Source organism: Cloeon dipterum, chromosome 3 (genome assembly GCF_949628265.1).
Source record: "Cloeon dipterum chromosome 3, ieCloDipt1.1, whole genome shotgun sequence".
In the NCBI taxonomy this organism is placed as follows: domain Eukaryota; kingdom Metazoa; phylum Arthropoda; class Insecta; order Ephemeroptera; family Baetidae; genus Cloeon; species Cloeon dipterum.
Window position 1 is genome coordinate 19,556,251 of NC_088788.1, and position 23,193 is coordinate 19,579,443.

General features: G+C 37.9%; 1 protein-coding gene across 1 annotated transcript; it reads left to right on the forward strand.

The window, feature by feature from the left end:
- The first annotated feature begins 20,704 nt into the window (after positions 1-20,704).
- On the forward strand, positions 20,705-22,482 carry LOC135939284 (brachyurin-like). Its single transcript, XM_065483581.1, has 6 exons — positions 20,705-20,854; positions 21,062-21,239; positions 21,295-21,464; positions 21,581-21,670; positions 21,724-21,872; positions 22,266-22,482. Exons 1-6 carry the CDS (start codon positions 20,749-20,751, stop codon positions 22,443-22,445), a joined length of 873 nt encoding a protein of 290 aa, XP_065339653.1. The 5' UTR covers positions 20,705-20,748; the 3' UTR covers positions 22,446-22,482.
- The last annotated feature ends 711 nt before the right edge of the window (positions 22,483-23,193 follow it).

Here is a 23,193-nt window from a genome sequence, read left to right on the forward strand (position 1 = left end):
CAAATCTATCAAAGTCAACAAGGACCACCAACGATGTAAAAAGTTAAAGTCATTGTAAGAGTAGTTTGTTTTCCTCAAATTTCCACGGCATGATTGAAAGTTAATTATGTGAGCCCAAAAGTCAATCAAATTTTGAGCGTCGCATGCATAGTTGGTTGAAATTCGCAATCGGACTGTTTGCTCATTTCCGCGAGGATAATGGTTGTTGCAAATTTCGAGGGAGAACTTTTCCTTGGGGGGCGCATATGGAAAACTCACACTTCTCGCTAGGATAGGGTATTCACATTCATTCTTCCAATCAGAGCGAGAAGTGTGAGTCCCCTATAGTTATTAGGTGGCCAACTAAAATAAATGAGTGTGAGTGCGGTTTTTACCTTTTTATAAATAGAGGTGCTGACAGATTGAACAAAAATGTTGTGTATTGTTGCATTCATTCACTCTTTCTTATTTCTTTTGTTGTACATATTTTCAGCATGAAACCCATCACAGTTAAAAAAACACCTCTTTATAAATTGGTGTTGACATTGTACAAAACTATTGTATTTATTTTGTTGCATTCATTCACTCTTTCTTATCCTTTGCTTTTGTATTTTCAGAATGGATCCCATTACAAGCCAGTCACACACATTTGTTCCAGACCTCCAAAGGAAATCAAAGCAGCTTTTCTCTAACCGAATGTCAAGCACCTTTTTAAAAGTTTTAAAAAGTGAAAGTTTAACTCAGAGTATAGTTTGTTTTCCTCAAATTTCCACGGCATAATTGAAAGTTAATTACCTGAGCCCAAAAGTCAATCAAAATTTGAGCGTCGCATGCAGAGTTGGTTGAAATTCGCAATCGGCCTGTTTGCTCATTTCCGCGAGGATAATGGTTGTTGCAAATTTCGAGGGAGAACTTTTCCTCGGCGGGCGCATAGTTATTGGGCGGCCAACTAAAATAACAGAGTGTGAGTGCGGTATGGTGGTATGGTGGCCGGCAAACAGTGTGCTTATCGGCCCATGACCATAAGTGTAAAGCGACCACTATTTATGCACACGTGCTGCGGCGCTCCATTGTCCGTCCGCTCGTGTTGTTTGTCTCTGCTCATTTTTGCGCACTGCCCAAGTTTGTTATTGCCATTGTTGTTAATTTTGCTCGGGACGAAACTATTGAAAAGCCTGCTCGCTCTCTCTCTCTCTCTCGCTCTCGTTATAACGTAATAATATTTAGTGCAGCCTGCATGATTATTATTACGCCCGTTCTCTCCATTCTGTGTACCTTGAATTACTATTATAATAGTGGATGGCGGCGCAGTATTATCATTACGCCTAGCTGCCCGCCTGCCGGGGTGTTATTCATTAGCATTAACATGCAGCCGGCCGCAAAATGAGCACAATTACTTTTGGCAACTACTGCCACTGCTGATGTGGCCCCAAATCTCTGCTGCTGGCCACCGTTATTTGCAAGGCTGAACTGACAAACCGCACCGATTCGATAGCTTTTCACAAATGTATCTTTCCTCGATTTAGTGCAGCGGAATTGGAAAAAATTATAATGGGTTATAGCATTTATCAGCAATTTATTAAGAGTCTATAGCAGCACAAATGAAATGATCATATTTTCGTTGCAAATATTGCAAGAAATAACTTAAAAAGGAGTCAAATTTTATGTTCTTACTAAATAAGTAACCAGGATTAATTTTTGTGTTTTGAAATTGCAAAAAAAATATTGTGATTTTTTAGTTTGCAAATATGAATTGTAATTTAATTTGGATTTTTTGTCAACATTTTCAAGTCTTTTAAATCACTAAAATTATCAAATTTAATGTCAATCACAGGATTTAATCCAAATTAGTTCACGTTACCATTGAATTCTATAAATTCACCTTAAAATAATTCAATTTGTTTTTAACATCTTTTGTCACTTCATTTTTTTGTTTGAAATAAAATTCTTCTGCCTATTAGGTCATGATAAAGACACTAGTTAATGCTGTTGACATAATCTATGATGCGGGAAAGCGGGAGGTTATTTTGTAGAAAAGAAACAAACATGTTTTTCTTCACATGAACATTACTTCAGTTCAAAAAACCATTTTTATAAAAATACATAATAGGTGTTGCCAGTTGTATGTACCTTTTTTGTAAATACATAGGTGTTGATATTTGAACTAAACTACTGTGTATTGTTGCGTTCATTCATTCTTTATTTCTTTTTTCAATTTTGCTTCATTATCAGCATTACAAGCAAGTCACACACATTTGTTCCTGATCTCAAAAGGAAATCAAATAAGCGACTTTTCTTTAACTGTAGGTAAAGCACCTTTTCGCGCAGTCTAAAGATGACCATGTAAAACGATTTGAGCAGACCATGCAATTAGGCTGATAAATATGTATTATTTTCCCTGAATATCTTGACCCTCTCCGAATCGAGGAAATTACGCGCGGCCAGCGATTATTATTCCAAGCTGACCGTCTGAATTAAAAGATTCGGAATTAAGTGCATGCGCGCGTATAATAATAACGAGATCGAGAATGATTTCCTTGGGCCATAAGGACCGACTTTTTCTCTCCGCTGTCCGCAGCAATAAATCAAAAGGATCACTCCAATGTTATTATATAGGCTCTTTTGTGTGTAATAAAAGTATCAGAGAGGCCAATTGAAAAGCAGCAATTTAGATTGTAAATGCGCTGGAAAACGAGAATCTGTGTGTCCTGGGAACAAAATAAATGTTGTTGCTGCTGCAGACCCCTTGCATCCTCCAAACTGAGGCACGGTCATGATACGGGCGAATAAGCATTTGAAGGATTTTGAGATGATTATTTCAATTTAATAACCAACATTTGATCACAAAATTCAACTAATTTAATCTGTTTTAATTTACTTGAGTGTATGCACCAAATTTAATTGTTAAATTGTTTTAGACATCATTACTTTTATGTATTGTTAATGATTTGCTGAAGGGTCCACTTTTTAATTAGAATGATTTATTGTAAAAGTTTCAAATAATAATAATTGTTAATAATGGATTGCACTAACGTTTTGCTATGATTTTGGTGTTTAATCCGTAGAGAAGGTGGAACCGAAGAATTCTACGGGGATGAAACGGGGAGATAAATCGAAAATCAGGAGGCGGGCGGCGCGGCATGCAGATTTGGGTGATTCAGGTGCTCGGAACGAGCCAAGTTGGGCCATCAAATCGGCAATTCCAGGCAGGCGCGCGCGCTCTTTTTCAAATCGTGAGCCGCAGAGGCTAATTGAGCCGCATTGACATCAAAATGTGCATGCAAGCAAGCGAAGGCCGGCGGGGTCGAAATATCGTTTTAATATTGGAGGACAGCAGCAGCAGCAGCAGCCCCCGGATTGCAGCACAGCGCACATGCCGTTTTAATAGCGCGCGGCCCATGAATCTCTCCGAGAGCATTATTATCGTCATTATTATTACGGGCCACCTATACACACTCGTGAGCGCGCGCGCGAATTAGAGCAGAGACACAGCACTCACTCGCCTGCTGCTGGCAAAAACAATATTAAAAACAATAAATTATTGCTCGCAACGCGCGCCACCAACGACCGACAACAACAACAACACGCATTAAAAGTTTAATATTAAACGGCGCGACGTGCGCCGTGCCAATGATAAATATTTATTGTTGTGTCTCTTCCACTGAATTTCTGCTTCAAGAATTTACATAAAAATGCCATTATGTTGAATAAAAACTCGTAACTATCTTTCAGACCTCTAAATGTACGCGACTTGTCTTAAGCAATTTTACTCACAATTATTTTTTAAAATTAATGTCATTAATCCTTTCACATCTATTAAAATAGATTGCACATGCGATAATTTATTATTTTATGTTAGCACAAATTCAACAATTGATCAAATATTCATTTTCAATAATGAAATATTAGCGGTCTTAGCCGCGAGATTTAAGGCGGCGGCTGGTTGAGACCTCTATATGAAATATTTACATCTGACAGAATTTCTTTTGTTAGCTACTTTTTTCATAAATATTGCCTAATCTTTAAATTATTTTCGGCACATATTTCACAAACAATCATTTGTCATTTTTCTGGCACTTAACAAAAACTTTCTATTATGAAATTTTTAAAATATTTTATTGGAAAAGTGAGAACTTATTTTTTCAACACGCATGCGCTTTTTTACTTTCCTTAACCTCTCTGCCTTGTGAAGAAGAATATGTTTTTTTTGCATATTACGAGACATCAATGAGAAGAGCTGCTCGTCTAAGAAGAAGACAAGAAACGTTTTCATCTTTCGCGTGTGGACTGCGTGAGCGAGCGTCATAGCAGTCCATCCATTAATTTTCACCCTCGAGTGACCCTCATTACACGTGGGCCGCTCGACATGATGCATTAGCAACTTGTAGAGCAAACGGACGTCTTGAGGGGGCTACTGCCAGGGGTGGAAGGGGTGGGTGCTGCCCAAAGGGCCGAATTTTTTGATTCTGTGCCGTGCAGTGGGCGTCCGTCCGTCCGTCCGTCGACACGGCTCGAGTTTCGACTTGCAATTTAATTTGATAAGAAAACATACAAGTCCCTGACCATTAATGAGAGCGCAAGGGTTGCTCGGCCGGCGACGACACGCTTTCGTGTAGGAATAATTATTATGTGCTTGCTGTGGCCGGAGGTGCTGGGCTGCGGCAAAAGGGACAGCCTGTAATGTGCTCTGCGGATAGGGTTTCAATGTTCCAGATCGACACGACCCGCCGAGAAAATGCTGTTTTCTCTGGTGCTTCTGCTGCTGCTGCGCTGCTAGCTGCTTGTGGGTGCGTTCGCTTCGGGGAACACACAGATCAGCCCCACTCTCGCTTTTGATTCCGCGAAATCGAAAATTCTATCTTCCATGCAGCCTCCGCACACCCAAGAAAGCTATTTTCCTTTTGTCAATACTTTAAAAGATTTTACAATTTAAATTTGCCTATAAATATGTTTTGATAATATCTAATTTGGGCATTAAATTGAAAAATTTAAACCATGGGCTATTATGCAAATTTAAGAGAAATAGTAAATTTTCTTAAAAAGATCAACAATAACAAATTATCTGGAGAAATTCAAAATTATCAAACAGCTCAGCTCTGCGATTATTTTAAAATGTTGCAAACAACTATCCATCGTGAATTAATCCGTGCAGATCGGAGCCATTTGATAATTTTAATTTTATAAAATTATCTTTATGAGTATTTCTTTTTAATTCTGTTTCCAAAAAGTAATAATTGAAATTATATAATTTAAATTATTCTTTAAAAAATAAATAGTTCACTTTTTCAAAGCATGATTTAGATATCATTTTTTTCTCAAAATCAACATACATGTGAAAATTTCAATTCAATTGTCAAGTGAAGTTGGACCGGTAGCGTAATTTTTTTTATAAAACACCATTTTCTATAAATATTTGCATGAAAGCTATTAAAGGAGATTATTTAGAAAATGTAGATAGTAAGTTATCTCCAAGATATTTCGACTTTTGAATTTCGTTCTAGATAGACATCATAATTAGATTCGCAATGAAAAAGATGTTTCATTCATCACGTGCATAATACAAATTTATTCTCCTCAAGTTTCCTTCGAGCAACTCATTTGGAGCGATCTCTCGGAAGACGCATTCAGCAGAAAGATATCCACCTCAGTACTTCATCAATTACTTTTTTGCTCATTCTGGTCGCTCGAGTGAAACAAGTTGATAAATATTTTCTCGTCGTCTCTGCTCTCCTCCCCTAATTACACTGCTCGGCGCTGAATTTTTTCCCTGCGCGTTAATTCAAAGAAGGATGGCAAGAGGGGGAAATTCGAAAATTCGTTCTAGAGCGGAGGAAATATAAAAATGTGCCGGGAGAGAGAGGAATTAATTAAGTGGCTTTCAATATAAAAATCGTCTTATCTTTCCTGTTGCTCGCGCGTCACTCGGAGAAGGAGCTGGAGGAGGAGTAAAAATCGGCTCAAGGGGAGCCAGCTCCGATGTTGTTTTTCTTCCGTCGAAAAATTATTAATCTGCTATGAGATTTTTAATTAACACGCTCGCTTTGATTTTTGTCCAAACATGGTGAGCTAGCTAAGTTAGGCGCCTGTCAAAGCTTCGCCGAAATCAATTTGCTGATCACAGGAAGAGCTTTTCTGATTAAAGGAAACGACCATGTTTCCTCATCTGCTCGAATTTATTAGACGCATCATCGACGAGGAGAGACACAACATACAAACACATCCTTGTAATTAAATCTCCTCTCCACAGCTCCCAGTCGAAATTCATCTTTGATGTTCAATAAGAAAAAATCATTGAACTAAATGCGTGTCATAAAACCACTTTTCCCTTTTCCTAAAATGGGATTTTCTTAAATTTATTTTCAGGACTTGAAACACGTTGAAATAGGGCTAATATGGAATGATAGGGACAACCCGGTATATAAATTAGAATACATCTTGATATGGAATATGGTTAATTTAATATAGCCTTGCAAATTCAATTGCTACTACATAATTACAATTAGCAGGTTGTCCTGGGAAGCTCCAATTCCTTTTTTTACTTACTTTTGTATCTAAATTGAAACAGTTCAATGCACGTGTGAAAATTAAACAGTTATTATGATATCAGTTAAAACTATAGCAAAAATATTTAAAAAAAGTCCATCTTCGACACAAGTTTGTAAAGGAGGCATAATCTAGACCAGAATGAAATAGCCTCTTTGTTGTTTGAATAGATTCAAACACTCGATTTTATTGATTCAGGCCTCTGAGAACCTTCCCGGTTTGCAAATATCGCTCAAATTGATTTAGAGTTTGAGCCCTCGCAACACAATTCGCGCATCTGCTGCTTTCCAACCTTTCCGCCCGCTGCCTGCGGTATGCAAATCCGGAGTGCTCGCCAGTCGAGAAAAGGGTTTTGCCAGTCAATAACTCAACCCATACATTCAGGGGAGAAGCATATTTTCCCGCAGCGCGCGGGGCAATCTATCAAAGCAGAAAACACACATATCGGGCGTGCTCTCTCATCGCGCGTCTGTCCTCGTGCATAAAATATTCGGCAGCACAATCGATGTGACCCGTCGCATAGCAGGCCCGAATTCGCAAATTACTTTGCTATTACGGCAGCTAAAAAGCAAAATCATGTTGGAAATTAGTTACTGTAACGCTGAGCTTTTAATGAGTGCGTGCTCTGTGCCACTGAGAAATGTATCTTTTGAATCAACGAGGAAAAGAAAACCGTTGCCTCAGACTCGCAGAGGAGAATTAATAAATGATTAATTTGGTCAGTGTGTATTTCTCCCGTATAGTGTTTTCTGGAAGAAATAAAAACCACAGAACGTTTGCCCTGAACAGCCTTGATTTTAATCTGAAAGATCATTTTAAAAACCAAACTATTGAGTTTGAATTTTACTAAACAAAATTTGTCCACTAAATATATTTTAATTTTTTAAATAGTTTAAACAGTTGTTACTTTCCAGAAAATTGATCTTAACTTCTTTTTCTCCTAGGTTCGATATTTAGTGTGGTCAAAAGGTAATTTTATAATTAGATTTTTCCGTGTGCAGATGAAGAAGTGGCTGGCGAAGATTAGTTTTGTGAGTTTAGTGTCCCTTCATCCATCATCCTCAACTCGACGCACGTTTTGAATTAGTCAGTCCTCTTGCACTTCTCGAGAGTTAATAATAAATTATTTATCGGGCGGCGACTTCACAGGTGAATGAGAGATCGCTCTGTTTAATTTTCACTCCTCGCCACGATTGGATTTCACAGTCATTGTGAATGGAGACAAAAAACGATACACTCGCTCGCGGCTCGTTCAATTCGGCTTTTTTGTGCGCTGAGACCTGTGCAGCTGGTGGAAATCGAAATCTACCTGAAAAATAAAAATTGTTGCATTAATTACTAATTATCTTCCGCACATATCTGACGCTCGGATCAGAAACAATAAAATTTCGTGCTTGGACTGCGGCGTTTGAATAAAAATTGAAAATTATTCTAATCACCGCGATAATTAAGCGGCAATTAAGAGAGGAGAATTCAATTATAATTCTGAAGAGAGGCAATCTGCCTTTGGTCGGCTCGAGTTTCTCCTCCTTTCCGACCAGATTTGACCCGCTCCATCATTTATTTCTCGTCTGCCTTTGTTTCTCCGCCCGTCAGCCAGCGAAATGTTCTGTTTGAGGTGTCAATGCTTTTGAACGGACGCCGGCCTTGGGCCGCGCAGATTTATCATCTCAATCTCTCCCTCGTTTTTCTCATTAAGCTGCTGCGTGGGAATTGCTTTAATGCTCAATCAGCACGATTTTTTCATTTCTTTTTTTAACGCTCAGGATTCTGATCAATTAAGAACGTGTTTTTTTTCCAAAAGCCTTAAATGAGTGCATTAATTTTTTGTGCATTTTTGTTTAAAAAAAAAAACGTTTTTTTAATGTCGCTTCATTATTTACTCTAAAACCTGCAGTACAAAATTATGTTAAAATTAAAATAACTCAATAAATATCCTGTTTAAGTAGATTTCATTTTTTTATATAAAATTTCGGATTTTTCAGGCCACCTGTGACCAATAAACATTTACAAGTTTATAAATTACTTGCGGCTGAATGTGTTAAATTAGTGTATAGCACTTCGCGCACGGATTTATGTGATGAATGGCCTGTTAGGAAAAGTGCAGAAGCGAATCACGTTCGCCCACGCAGCCCTCCTCGCGTATAAATCTAGATTGCACAGCATGAAAGGCACTCGCGGTGACTGGAGGTGCACGCCATTTGAATTATGCTACTCATCTCATAGTGGCCCACCGCGAGAAGGGTGTTATTATTTCTGACAGTCGAAACAGCTACTCTCAGCATTTGTGCTTTATTGCAAAGAAATATACGACAGGTAAATTAAATTTACTTCGCAAATTATTATTTTTTTATTACTGAAAATAGCCGATCGATTTTTTTATTGGCTGCTGCAAGTTTTATTTTTTACTACGATATAAAGTATTTTAATAACTAATCGAGAAATAAGCTGAATCTTTGTAATCTTTAGGAAATTCTTCAATTTTTCAACTCAGAACCATGGCCCTCATTTTTTATTTATAATTTCGAAAACCGATAAATTACACTCTTGTTTCCTTTAGTCCTTCAAAAGAAATCCAACTCGTTTCGTTTTGAAGTTTATTTATTTCTCCATCTCATAATTTATTCAGAAAGTGACACCGCGATGGAAGCAAAGCATTGAAAAACCAACCGAGAAGAATAACACAAACAGAACACTCGCATGCTGCGGCTCGATTCATCAAAAGCAAAGACGTTTCAGCCATAATGAATTATCGATCCGAGTGCACTGTTTTTTTTCTTCTTCAATATATAATGCGCGAATGCGGAGTAAGTGCTGTTGAAATTTGGCACGGGCAAAAAACAAAGTCATTAAATAATCCGCGGCTTTTGTTGCCGCTGCTCTCAAGGTAAACAGATATCGCTTTTCTATATCCCCGAGAAGAGGACAAGTCGTTACATTGTTGTTATTATTTTATACACACGGCGCGTCCAAACACTCGATATTAAAAAGCAGCCGACACACACAATGAACTCTGTTTTGTTGAGCGCTGTGTGTGTGTGATTATTATTATTCGATCCTCCTTTCGTGAGGCTGAACCGACGGATGGATGATAAGTCGATCATGATTGGCTGCTTTTTGTGTTTGATGAAATGGCTCTCATCATCAGAAATTACCTTCCAAGTCGGCTCGCATTTAATGCAACACACACAGCACACTCACACACACTCGTCGACTCGCCAACAAAATATTATCAGAACCCTCGGCAAGTGGATTTTAGTCTGAGAAACACTTGACCAAATAGAGTCAACTTATTTTAATTTACGCAGATTTAACGTGGCAGTAATTTTTTTTAATGTTAAATTTGTTTAACACTAACCTTTTTTGAATAAAGACTATAGGCGTAAAAACTGCACAAATAAAATTATTGCAAACTTACAAATTTAAAAATAAATGAGAGCAGTAGAAATTTTTTCATTTCCTTAAGAATTTTAAATACGTATTTTGCCAATGATTTATATTTGATTTTTGAAATTTTATAATTCTCTTCAGTTATTCTTTGGATAAAAATTACAATATTTTTTTAACATTAGATTAGCTGTTTTTTAAGTTCTCTTGCGATTTTTAAAATTATATTTTCCCAAAACCTACTCGTTGCTTAAAACAAAGATCTGTTTGATTTGTGTTATTGTTTTCCTATGTGAACTTGCGGTTGATGTTGATCCCATGATTTATTGCAAAACATTCAAAGTGCTGAAGTCATTTGATTAAATTCCAGCAACCGGTGCGCGAGTGGGTTTGATCGGGACAAATTATTTTCAAGGTATGCTAGGTGTAGTTGCGCTGTAGCTGGTTGTAGTGTGTGGTGAGCAGCAAATGAGCGTCCAAGTTGGGCCAGTTTGTCAGCACAAAGGCTTTCAGCCAAACAAAAGCAGCGTGCTCCCAAGATGATTGTTCTTTCTTGTTTACCTCATTTCCAGACAAAAGAAAACGACTCTCTCACCGCGCACACATTCACGCAGAGAAAGATGCCGCTTCTATTATTTTTGCCGCCGCGCACCAACAAACATTGTGTTCTCGCTCTTCGATCGATGATTTATTATTAATTTATATTTTACACCCGCCGCTACCGCCTTCATATGGGATGATTAATTTGAGCCACCAAGATTTTTCTCTTTCCCAACACAAACACTACATGTGTTTAATTTTGTTGAGTGCCAGACGATTCAAAGGTCTCTTTGTTCGATTAAAATCCATAAAAGTTAACTCTTGTCGTTTCGCAATTTTAGCTCATAGACAAAAGAGCCTGTGTTATATATTTTCCCAATCATTTCTTTCCCAGTCCAGTGAAACTTACCACTACATTTTAAAGCTTAAATTGGTTGAAGGCTGCGTGAAAATTTCAGCTTCGTGTATTTTGGACAAACTGTTTGAGAAGAGGAATAAATAAAACTGTTCTTTCTTGATTGGTTTTATTGGCTCGTCAAAGTATATTTATTTAGAAGTAACAGGAATGAAAAAACGAAAATGACCAACCTTTTTAAAAATGTAATTCATTTCATCAGAATATCCTTTGGTTACATGCGGGCAAAGGGAATGTTAAATCGATCCAGCGACGAGCGCATTAAAGCAAATGCGAGATGCGCTCGCATAAAAAGCAGGCTCTGCTTGTACACCGAAAAGGGAGGAAAAATTAAGGATGTTGTGCTCGGCTGCTCGCATTTCCACTGTTTAATTTTAATTTGGTACAGCGCAGCTCTGCTGCTGTTGCTGCTGCCATTATACACGAAATGTACGTGTATAAAAATAAGATCCGTCTGGTGCGCGAGCGAGATATTAGCAGCAGCTTTTTTCCATCGCTCGCCTCATGAATAAAAGTCACATTATATAGAGATGGTTTTGTAATTGCTACCCACTTCGGGGAAAGAAAAAATCAGCTCTACTATTTTTCTTGGGGCCTCTTTTGGATCTTCTCTTTGCTCGATCTTCTCTCGATCTAATCATAATTTGATGAGAGAAATATTGAGAGAGAGGGAATTAAATGCTCCCGCGGGAGTGAAAAATATGTATATGGATTCTCTTTGCTTCAAAGACGAAGCAATTTGAGATATCTTGCGCGTTGGACCTGATCAAAAATGCCGAATTTCCACCCGTAATCCTAAAACATTTCCATTTTCGTTCTAGGTTTGTCTGAATGTGCCTGGCATTAAATGGCGTTGTTAGTACAAATCGCAAAAGAAGATTCCGTTGCATTTATTCTGGAAGATTTGTTTAATTTAAATTCGTTTTAATATCAATAAATTGAATCAACAATTCAAATAATTAAAAAATGAAAGAGAACCAGGTAAAATTAAAAAAAAATAAAGAAAACTGTCTCAAGGATGAAGTTAGATGGACAAAAATAAGAAATCCCTCCCAAACTTACAAATTCACAGTAAAGCCGACTCATATCCCAAATTTTAAGTTTTGTCTAACTGGAAACATTTTGACTGTCAGCTAGAATCTGGGTCTGTCTGAAAATTCATATTTTTCTTTTTATCGCAATTAAATTCGATACTTCATTTTTTTTATTTAAATTTGTGCCGTAGTTAAAAAGCAATTTATATATCAGGCAATCTGATTAGCATTCTGTAGCAACCATTTGTAAATTAAAGGCTTTTTGCAGGATTTTCATGGTGGACATGCGATTCACATTTGTCGACCAATCAAACGTCAGCTCCCTTTCCAAGGTATGCCATTACCGATTCGGTTGCTGCTTCTCTTATTATCTCCGAGTCGCGAGGCACGCAATGCCGCCGCCGCCGCCGCCGCGATATAATAATACATATTGAATTCAGGAGTAGGGAGGAAATGAGCGAGAACTGATATTTTATGTATGAGCGCCGCCATTGATACTTCTTTTAATTTGATTCCAGCCGCAACAGATTTCGCTGCTTAAACGTGCGGTGTACACAGCAGCGACTTGTTTGCGCCCTTATATGGCTCGTTAAGCGCTCAATTTCGCATTCCGCGCACATTAGAATGTAAATCAAGCTGCGCCGTGGAAAAAGGTCAAACAACTTTGCTGCGCGGCTTGTTATTGTTGTAATTCGCCTTCGCGTGATACTGCAACAAATCGGCATTTTTTACTTCTTCAAGCGTGCCTTTTGTTACAAAGTTTCTTTATGCAAATTCTGTTTCCTTGAATTTCATTATATCTTTAATCATAATTTTCTAAAGAGCTAACTTTTCTTAATAAAATTGTTTTAATCCAATCTCCATTAAAACGAGTATAAAAGCATGAATTAGATAATTTGTATATACAGTGTGTTTTCAATTATTGTTGTTATTATAAATATAAGGAATAGCGGGTCGTCAAAGAAGACATTTTAATTGTTGCAAGGCTTGTTGCTCTACCTTCTAGTATTGTGAACCTAGATTTTAAGAAATAAGATTTAAAGAATACCAGGGTTTTTGCTATTTGGCCCAGGCAAAGAAAATTCATTTGCTTCTGTTCTATCAAAATGCGTTTAATTTGGGCATCAAATTCTGATTGCAAAATTTCCCAACTACAAATTACCATATTTTAATGGCCTCAGGTTGGAAGAGGAAAGCAAGTAAGAATTAATCAGAAAGATTGACGAATTTACAGTTGGGAAGGCAGCGGTTCAATTAATCGCGAATCCGATGTTATTTGTTGCTCAAATGAGCAGTGAGTGCGCGGAGTAATTCATCGGAAAATAAACCGGGGGAGAAATTCGAATCGAAAATAAGGGAGCAGCCGAGATTCGCTCGGCAAACAGCTATTAGGAGTCGGGGGCGAGATTAGACACACAATAATCAAAGAGGCGGCTGACAATTAATTGTCTCTCGAGCGCGCGCGTCTAATCAAATTGAGCGCGCGCGCGATCAAAGTAGAAATAGAAACGCACGCCTGCTCTGCAAAAGCGCCATTTCTCACTTTTATGCGCGCGCTCGTTGCTTCATTTCGACTCTAATTATTCAAATGAGTCCGCGGGGCGTCCTCATTATTAAACGCCTCCAAAGTTTATATGTATGCACTCTCGGCCGAGTGAAATTCGCTCTCTGGGCCGATCGTCACATTACCTTTTTAGTCGCATTCGTTAGTTTAGTTTAATTTGGAAAATTCCAAATTCTTTAAATATTGCACGCTCTATTCAATTTCAGTCTTATAAGTTGTTCACACAATCACTTGATAATTAATTATTCATTTTAACTGATGATTTATTTAAAAAAGTTTTGATATTTTTAGCAGCGTCCTTCAATGCTAAACTAAAGCAAATCAGTTACTTGTAATTCGACTTTACGGGATAATCGTCCGTGTCATTTCAACATGCTAGAGCAAACGCGCAAAAACAAAGATGAGTATTGCAAAGAACTTATTGCGTCATATATTAACAAAACTATTGAGACAAAACGTTACTAAATATGGTCAAATAAATTAAAATATAAAATCTCCATAAATCCATAAAATGAAACCATATTACAGATTTGAGTGTATTTAAAATTATTAGAATGGAGCAAAATTGTATAACGTACACCAATGCATATTGACAACTTTTATAGTAATTTATTATTTACTCTTCATTCATACAATACAGTATTATTATAGTATTATACACAAGACACTAGAAACATTCAGCGACACTTGCTCTGCATAAAGAATATACAAATATAAAGCTTATGTGTCTCAATTTAAAAATAAATTAACTAAGTAAAGTATATTAATTAAAAAATTACACATGTAAATAATAAAACACGAAACATAAATATGACCTTCATCTAGATATTGGAAAAAATAAACAGCTTGGAGGAAGTTGCATTTAATTACTTATGACAATTATTACTACCTCGCGTACTTCTGCCTTCATTAGCACCTGTCAACAACGATCAAATATTATTTTTTTAACAAGATTTTAAATTAAATTCTATCATTTCTTTGCATTGTTCGGTTAAATGAAATAAAGTAATATTCGGTGTTTGGAGCATTTCATAACTTTATTCAGGTTGATAATATTTTAAACTTCATTTTTTCTACTTCTGACTTGTCGTATTGATGTATTTGTATATTTGTATTTAAGTGAGAATAAACATCTATAAAACGTGTACTACTCCAATATTTAAAAATACGCAAAAAAAATCAGTTATACTTATCAGCTGAATGGTAATACATATATTCGGCGTGTTTATCCCCGTGCAAAGGTCAAATTGCACGGCAGTGGGGAATTTCGCCCGAGTCCCCCGTCGGCCTGAAAAATGCACTGATCCGCGAACACCAAATAACCAGCAAACAAACGAACGAGAACAATTCGCAATCGCGCGACATGTTTGTGCACAAACACGCGGTTGGCGGCGAGCTGGGGTGATTTTTTTTTCAAATTCGATATTTACCCACGCTAATTGTTTTGGATGCCTGTCATTTTCGCTCTCTTTTTATTCAATCTGGCAAACACACGCGTCGAATCCACAAAAGCCCCGCTGTGTTTCTGTTTAATTTTTCACGTTGTTGTTATGTGGCCGCGTGTAATTAATAGTCGATTTTTATCAATGTCGATTCAATCTCTCGGCGGGTGTATCGTCGCATCAAAAGTCTATTTATTCCACTCACAGCGGGCGGGCGCGTTCGGAAAATGAGGCTGCCTTTCAACGCAGTCTCACCTCTCGTTTTACAATTTGATTCAAATCAAATAAATCATTTCACGGCACACACAGCGACTGCCACTGTGCGTCTGATTCGGGAGCTGTGCATCGTTAGTGTTTTCCTTTGAACATGAAAAACAAAGCTTGAGCATGGATTTTAAGAACTTTATCATACACTCTTTGAACAGACAATTTATTGCATTCAATAAAAATTCCTTTTTCTGTTGCTTGCTTTTTTATTATTTTCGGCTTAACAATATTTTCACTTTTCATGCTCAGATTGTCCCTGAGGAAAGGAAAATAGGTCAATGGGGAAAAAAGGCCGCTAAAACACCTTTTTTTATTACTCCAAGGCACACATTTCGGTCTCATCACATCAGAAAACCGCCGCCACCCCCGTTCCCTATTAAAGGCAGACAATGCGAGCGCATCCCCTTTCAAGCCTCGAGCGTGCCGACAGCTGATTTCCATTTGATGCACTTTTTTAATATTTTTCCTGCGAGCGTCGAGTGCGTTTAGGGTTCGAGAATGCATTATAATTTCATCACAAATGAGTGAGTGACGTCAGCTGTGGAGTTTTAATGGCTGATATTCGGTTACGTCATCGCTCATCTTGATCGTCGCGCTGGCCGAACAGAACAGCACTCGGTCAAAGCCCATGGGAATAATCGAGAGGGAAAGTCAAGGGCAAGGTCTCCCACGCAATGCTTACTCATTGCGGCTGTTTCATGTTTTTATATTAGTGGTTCCTCAAAAAGGAGATTTTTTTAAGTGAACAATTGTAACAATAAGACAACGTAAGATTTTTTCGGAACAAAATAGTTTGTTTTACATGTTTTTAAAGCATCATTTTTTGTAGCATAGTTCTCTATCATCTGAAATTCACAGCCCCAAAAAGGGCACAGGAAAAAATATTTAAGGTCTGAATTTTAAATACTTTGGATTTGATTAGATTTCTAGCTCCTCTGAAGAATTAACCAGCTATTAAAAAGCTGCTGCGATACAAACCTAAATGAATTTTCTTGACGTTTAAAGATGCAAGAAATTTGTGCTATCAGAAATGGAAAAAACAATCAGAATATATTTTGAATACACTTGTAATTAATTATGATACCGTGTTATCTACAGAATTATCATGTAGAACTGCAATTTATTAGAAGCGTGGTAGCTCGCGCTCTACACTGCAGCGTGAGTGGTACAAAACTGCCCAGCAGCACTCAACCTTTCATCAGCTGGGTAGCCCACGAATCAGGTTGATTTTTTCCTTACCTAGGCTGACAGTCTGTCACTAGTAGGTAACAGGAAGAGGAGAAATGTTATGGATTTTATTTCTTATAAGCAATTTCGGCGTATGAGGCGTGTAGTTAATTTTATGCATGCCAAATATTTAACAAAAAATATTCTATAATTTCATTGAAATACATTAACCGCAAATAACCAAGTCATCAAAATAATCCTAAAAAACTTTGAAAATCCTTGGCAAATAAATAAACTTTCAACTTAAACAAGTTTAAAGCCGCAGGGTATCTCAGGCTGGCCAAACAGTTTCACAGCAATTTCATCACCCCTAACCGCATTGCCACGATATTTGAGGACATTTCTCCACATTAGTTTGATTAAGAAGCTGGGGGTGCGATTCTCCCGAGTGGCCGCGTTTTAATTGCACCAAGCGGCGTGTCCTATCTCTCGGTAGACGGTCCAGAAGACTTGCTATTACAATTTCGCTCTGAATGTTCGGACCCGTTATAGTCTTGGCCTTGTATATATGACAACACTTTATTGCCCTCTCTGTTAGTGTGTGCATTTCCTCATTTTCCTCGTTTTGTATACCCTAGTCTTTCATGTAGTTAAATTTAAGGCGTCATGGTTCAATTTTAAAGAGATCTTTTATGAAGAAATGTATAGCGGGGAAGATTTATGAGGTGAAACAGTTTCCTTTTGTGATAATAGACCTTCATGCAGGCCCGGACTGGTAATCGGGCGCACCGGGCGAAACCCTAGTGGTCCGCCCGGACTGCCCAATATTGCCAGGACTTGACTGTCAATTTGTTTGTGGCTGTCGCGGCCCATATTTTTTACCGACTTTTTTCTGTGTTGGGACTTGGGCTGAAGGCAACTGAAGTTCTTATTATTCAATTCTTTGTTTTGGCTAAAATAATTTCAAAATCAAAGGAAAAATCGTTAAAAAAATCGAAAAATAAAGTTTCTACTTCATTACGCTTGTTGCATATCCACTGCTTTGGCCGTTCGGCCCGCTCCTCATTAAATTCTCTTGATTATATTTCTGTTGGGGAATTAGCAAACGGGAAAAACCAATGCCATATCCTTGATTTAACCGTCTTTCCACAGGAAAATAAATTAAACCGAAAACTTGATCAGGTACTATGAATCCGCGGCCCCCTTTTCGAGGGTGCAAAATTTGATTTGCGCGTTAGAAACTATCCGGAAATAAGCATTCTAAAGCTACACTCTTCCTGGACCGAATGAAACAAAAATGAAAACTGTACGATTTGAGTGTGATCAACCCTCAACCCCGGTAAAAAATTTGCCACCAGTCCGGGCCTGCCTTCATGTTGAATGCTTGCTCGGACGCATAGATTTTATTTTCAGAGGCCCTCCCAAATGTCTTTGTCTCTGCAAAGTTAGAAATATATTACTTGATTTCTCAAAACATTATGGGAAAAAATTTATTCCGCGTTTTTCTTTAGAAAATACAAAATATAAACGAAATGTGACCGCGCGGTTGCGCAGCAGGGGTTCACGAAAACTGTGAGGCCCATATATTAATAAAAGGATCTTCTCCAACATTTTGTCACACTTCATTTCTGGATATTCAAAAGTTTCACAAGAAAAATTCCAAGTATTTGTTGGAAAGCAATACAATTAATATTCTTTTGTAACTAATTGCACCGGGGTCCGAATTCACGCGACGGTCAGATTTGGCGTCTGGTAGATTACGGCGGGAAGTTATAAACCTAAAATGAAATTATTGGCTTTGGAAATTTTATCATGAAAACACCTTCAGCATACAATGAATATTTTTGTTGTTATTTCTTTATTAACAGCTGATTAATTGGTTAATAGACTATTAGATGGCACAAAAACTGCTTGGCGCGCGCGCAAGAGAGACGCAATGCTCAGCTGTTCGCATGTCAAGTGAAAGCGGGAACGATACTGTTAGGCCGGCACGCCTCTTTTTTGCCGCTTCTGATTCGCCGCTGGACTGTCTCTTGATTGGCCTCTATTGTTTCGACGCCATATTGACTTCTGACCGGCGGGATCAGCACAGATCGCAACCCAGCCCCCGTATGACTGTCACCTGATCTTTTATAGCGAGTATTTGGATGTATACTCTGTGTTAAAACTAAAGCTGAAATGAAATTGCTACTGCATCAGAAAATTGTGCTCCAGATTTGCACAGACACGGTTGAATCAAGAGAGGCATCGCATATCATTCCGCAATCAAAAGGAGCGCGATGCTTAGCGTTGTGCCGTGGCATAAATACATCAGAAACTTGACGAGAGAATGAAGAAACACCGCAGTGAATGCAAGGGCTGCATTATTTGCATTTCGAGTTTGGCGGAAAAAAGCAGCGGGAGATGCAAATGCGACACACGCTCACTTTAATATGAAAATATGCCTTTCTGCGCGCTGTGTGTCGCGAAATAAAATTAGAGAGAGAAAGAGCGCAGGGGGAAATTGCTCGCCGACTAACTGCATTCGCTTCCACCCACTTATCTTTTCTGCTTTCGACACACACACACTTGGCGCACGTCTTTTATGAATATCGAATTATATTATGTGCGTACACGTGCTTTTTTCGCTTCCTCTGCTCCGATTTATATTAAAACGAGTAGACAGACGTTTCGCCTTTTATTGTTTTTATTATGCAACGTGCATTTTGTCTCCCACTGCTTTAATCCGACATGAAAGTCTGTCTCTCTTTTTTTATTTGTTTGGGGAATTCATGCAAGCGCGGAATTTGGATTAATTTAATTTGGAAATTTTCTGCCATGCTCAAAACTATCTGAACTATAAAAGTTTAAAAAAAGGAATTTGGTATTAAATTAAATTCTGCTGCAAGCCGCTTGCTTGACAAAAATTTGAGCATTAATATTTAATTGGTGTTTCCATCAGCATTTAAATTTTCAAAAGCGCATTTCTGGTTTAGAGCTAACAATGAGCCTCTCTGCTTCAATTAAAAGAGGAATAATTTGTTCTCTCTTCCTGATTGAATTTATTCCACGTTTTTCTTCTTTTCTCTAAAATCAACATATCTTTCTATAAACCAAAAAATGGGTTCTGATTTGAAATCGTTTTTTTTTAGTTTAAACATCATAATATGTTGCTAAAAATATGCAATTGCTCGTTAAAAGTGCAGCATTTGACTTTTTCCACCGCATGAGGCAGCATCAAATATTCAAATCCCGGGTCAATTATTCAAATGCGCCCGCGTGTGTGTGTTTTGACTGTTCATTTTTCACGGCTCAGCACAAAATTTTGATCCGAGGGGTGAATCACATCCAATTTGCATGTTGCCTGAATTTGCAGCGCTGCCTGCGGATTATTACACTCGCTGCGAACAAATGGCTTTTGCCCTCTCGTACGTAGACGCGCTCGTTCTTCCTCCGCTCTCTCACTCTCGATTATCTTTCTTCGCATGCACACAGGCTGAAATAAAATCGCGGCGCCCACATGGAGAAATGCACACTCGCATACGGGAGCGCTTTATGCCTTCTCATGTGATTACACGAGTAAATGAAAGCACCACGCTTTACGTCTTTTTGTCTCGTTATTCTGTCCTCGCCAACATACGGGCTGCGATACCAGTTTACGCGCTTATTTGACTACATGCTGCCTTCGTTGGTGGCTCACAACAGTAGTTTTTGTAGCAACCTAGGTTAAACTTTTTTTGGACGTTGTACTGAGAGCCACAAATTAATCTTGTTGACCATGTTTTAACTTTTTGCAGTTAAATTTAGGAATTTATGAGGTAGTAAAGCTACACATATTTTTATCCAACTGCATTCTCTTATGAACCAAGCTGTTGAATAGAGAATCCATTTCCAAAGAAGTCTTTCATTAGTTTCAGTTAATCCAATATTAGATTTCATATTTTTATTTTCCTTTCATATATTTTTATTTTATTGAAAATTGACAAAAATGGCATAGATTTTGTAATCTTTAAATATTAAACGGCACAATACGTATTTTTTAGTAATTAATTTTACGTAATAACTTACGTCATGCCAATTTATAACGCATGAAATTGCTGCTTGCCAAATAATGCATTTTAAATTAATTCGATTAATGTGTGCATGAAAAATAAAGTCAAAAATATTTCAACATGTGAAAAAACTTATTTTTTTATTCCGATAAAGTATAGTTGCGCAAGCTCAAGGAAAAATACTTAATGGTATTCCCTTTTCTATAATCAATGAGATATCAATAGAAAAATTAAGAGCAAGGTCAAATGACGATCTCAAACGTCATTCACGACAGATATTCAGAATGGAAATAAGCAGATTTAATCAAATTTGTCTAATCATTCAAGATAAAAGGGATTAAAAAGCAACGGACAAGTGGTGTTTATCCATTCTGCCAGGATGAAGTTGCTTGTGTGCGTGTTGCTGACGTTTTTCTGCGCAAACGGAGCATATATTCAGAATCATGCTCACCTAGCACCTGTTATCTTTTCACCTGTTAACCAGGGTAAGACCAAAGTCCTGCAAAATGGATAATATTGAATTAATTTCCATTTTATGATTTTAACGATATATAGTACACCATTATATAACACAAACATTAAAAGCACAATACCTACATATTTCTAGATCTAATGATTAACAAGTGTTTCAAACGAACTCTTTTTACCTAATTATGAATTTTTGCGTTTCAAAATGTTAATATCTATTGCAGCTTTCAACGAAAGGCTGGAGGAAAGAATTCTGGGCGGAACTGTGGTACTTGAAAACGAACTGCCATACATTGTCGCAATCTTCTTCCAAGGGAGCATCAGTGGCGAGAACACGGGATTTTGCGGGGGTTCTTTGATTTCTGAACGACATGTGCTAACTGCTGCTCACTGCGTCAAGGAGTATAAATTCGCAACCTGTCTGAACTGCTTATTTTGATCCAAATTTGATTGTCAGTTACACCTTCGCCGAAGTCGTTCTTGGGACTCTACAGGCTCTCAACCCTGACAGTCAAGGCTACTTGAAAGTCAGGTCGTCAGAATTGAAGGCGCATGAAGCTTTTGAACGACCAAGACTCAACGACGACATCGCCCTCATCACTCTTTCGGCTGGAGTTCCCGCTCAAAGTAACAATTTTACATGTTTTCTCGAAATTAAATGGGCAACTTCATCCAAAATAAAATTATTTAATATTTTAAATCAAAATTTACGGGTAAGGCCTGAGAAATGATCAAACTTTCAGACAATATCCGGCCCATTCCGTTACCGACTGAGAATAGTGTGGCCCCTGGAGACAGGGCCGTGGTGGCAGGCTGGGGTAAAATCAGTGACGGTATATACTTAAGGAGGCCTAAGATATTTTTCATTCATGTCTCTTCAATTTAGATCCCAATGGTTACTTGAACGATAACTTGCTGAAGGCCGATGTAGTCATTGCTGATCTTGAAGTGTGCAGAGGTTCATACGGATCAACCTATATCAACGATACAAAACTCTGCGTTGAGACCAACGGGGGTTCAATTGGCACCTGCCACGTAAGACCAGTTCTTTAAATTATTATTATTTTTTAGCAATACAGTGATGAAAAATGCATTTAATTTGGGCCTTGAACTAGGCTTCTGCAGGTGGCTTCAGCGGGTTTTAACTGCCAACCTGACACAATGGCACATTCGTTACTAATTCCACTAGAACTATAGGAATTAAAAAAGTTGCTTCGCAATAAATTTAATATTTAGCAAAAGCTTAAGCAACACTGTTTTTACCTGATATTTTAGAATTAAAATGAAATGAAAACATTGCGCAGTAGATTGGAATTTGACGATATCTCCTTGATAAAAGTATAAAAAATAAATATTATTGAGCTTTGAACTGTATTTCTCAACAGTCCTTTCAAAGCACGCATGACGCTATCAATTGTGGTGTTGCAGGGGGATTCTGGCACTGCTTTGGCCACCGCCCAAGAATTAGGCTCTGGAAAAGTGCAAATCGGCGTCATGTCTTTTGGATCATCTGATGGCTGCGAGTCAGGGTTCCCCAATGTCTACACCAGGGTCGACAGATACTTGCAGTGGATCGCCGACAACGGAGGGCCGTCTGTCCAAGCATAATCTATCTAAAATAAATGTTTAATTTTTCGAAACAGAATTCGCGCATTTCTATTTATGTTAATTGATTCCCGACAATCTTATCTGATAACACACATTGTAGCACTCACGCTATGATCAAACAAACAACTTCTTTTGCATGTTTATTTTAAGTGCTGTCCTTGTAAAATTCACAGTCACACACGCGATTAACAAAATCAAGGAGAACATTTTCTGCTTCAGTAAGATTAAAATGGAATTGATATTTTGGACCTTTTTGACATCATATATAGGAAAATTTTTAAATATAATCCATTAGATCATTCATCTAAAATTAGATTTAAAAAATTAGAATTATGATTATTTCGTAAAAGCGATTTGTTCCCTGCGTCATCGGTTCTTCAAGCACAAAATTCCAGGCGTGTCTTTCGATTTGTTTACGTTGTCCGATTCGCCCTTTTTGCCGGCGGCGGTAGGCGGCGGCAATTGAAGTCGAAAGCAATTTGCCGGCTTAATTAATGAAATGTCATTGTGTTGGTGCAGCAAGATGTGACTTAGAGGCGGTGGCGTCGAAAAAGTAAGCGTGACCAAAGGATAATGCGGCGGGTGGGACTAGGAAAATACGCCGCCGTGTAATTGGGCGACAGGAACTCTACGATTTACAACTCCTCGCGCGCAAAGCAAGAAAAACGATCTCATCACCAGTTCGATTGTGTGCTGCGTACAAAAAATAGCCGTGTTATTATTATTCCGATGCAACTGCATGGTGAAA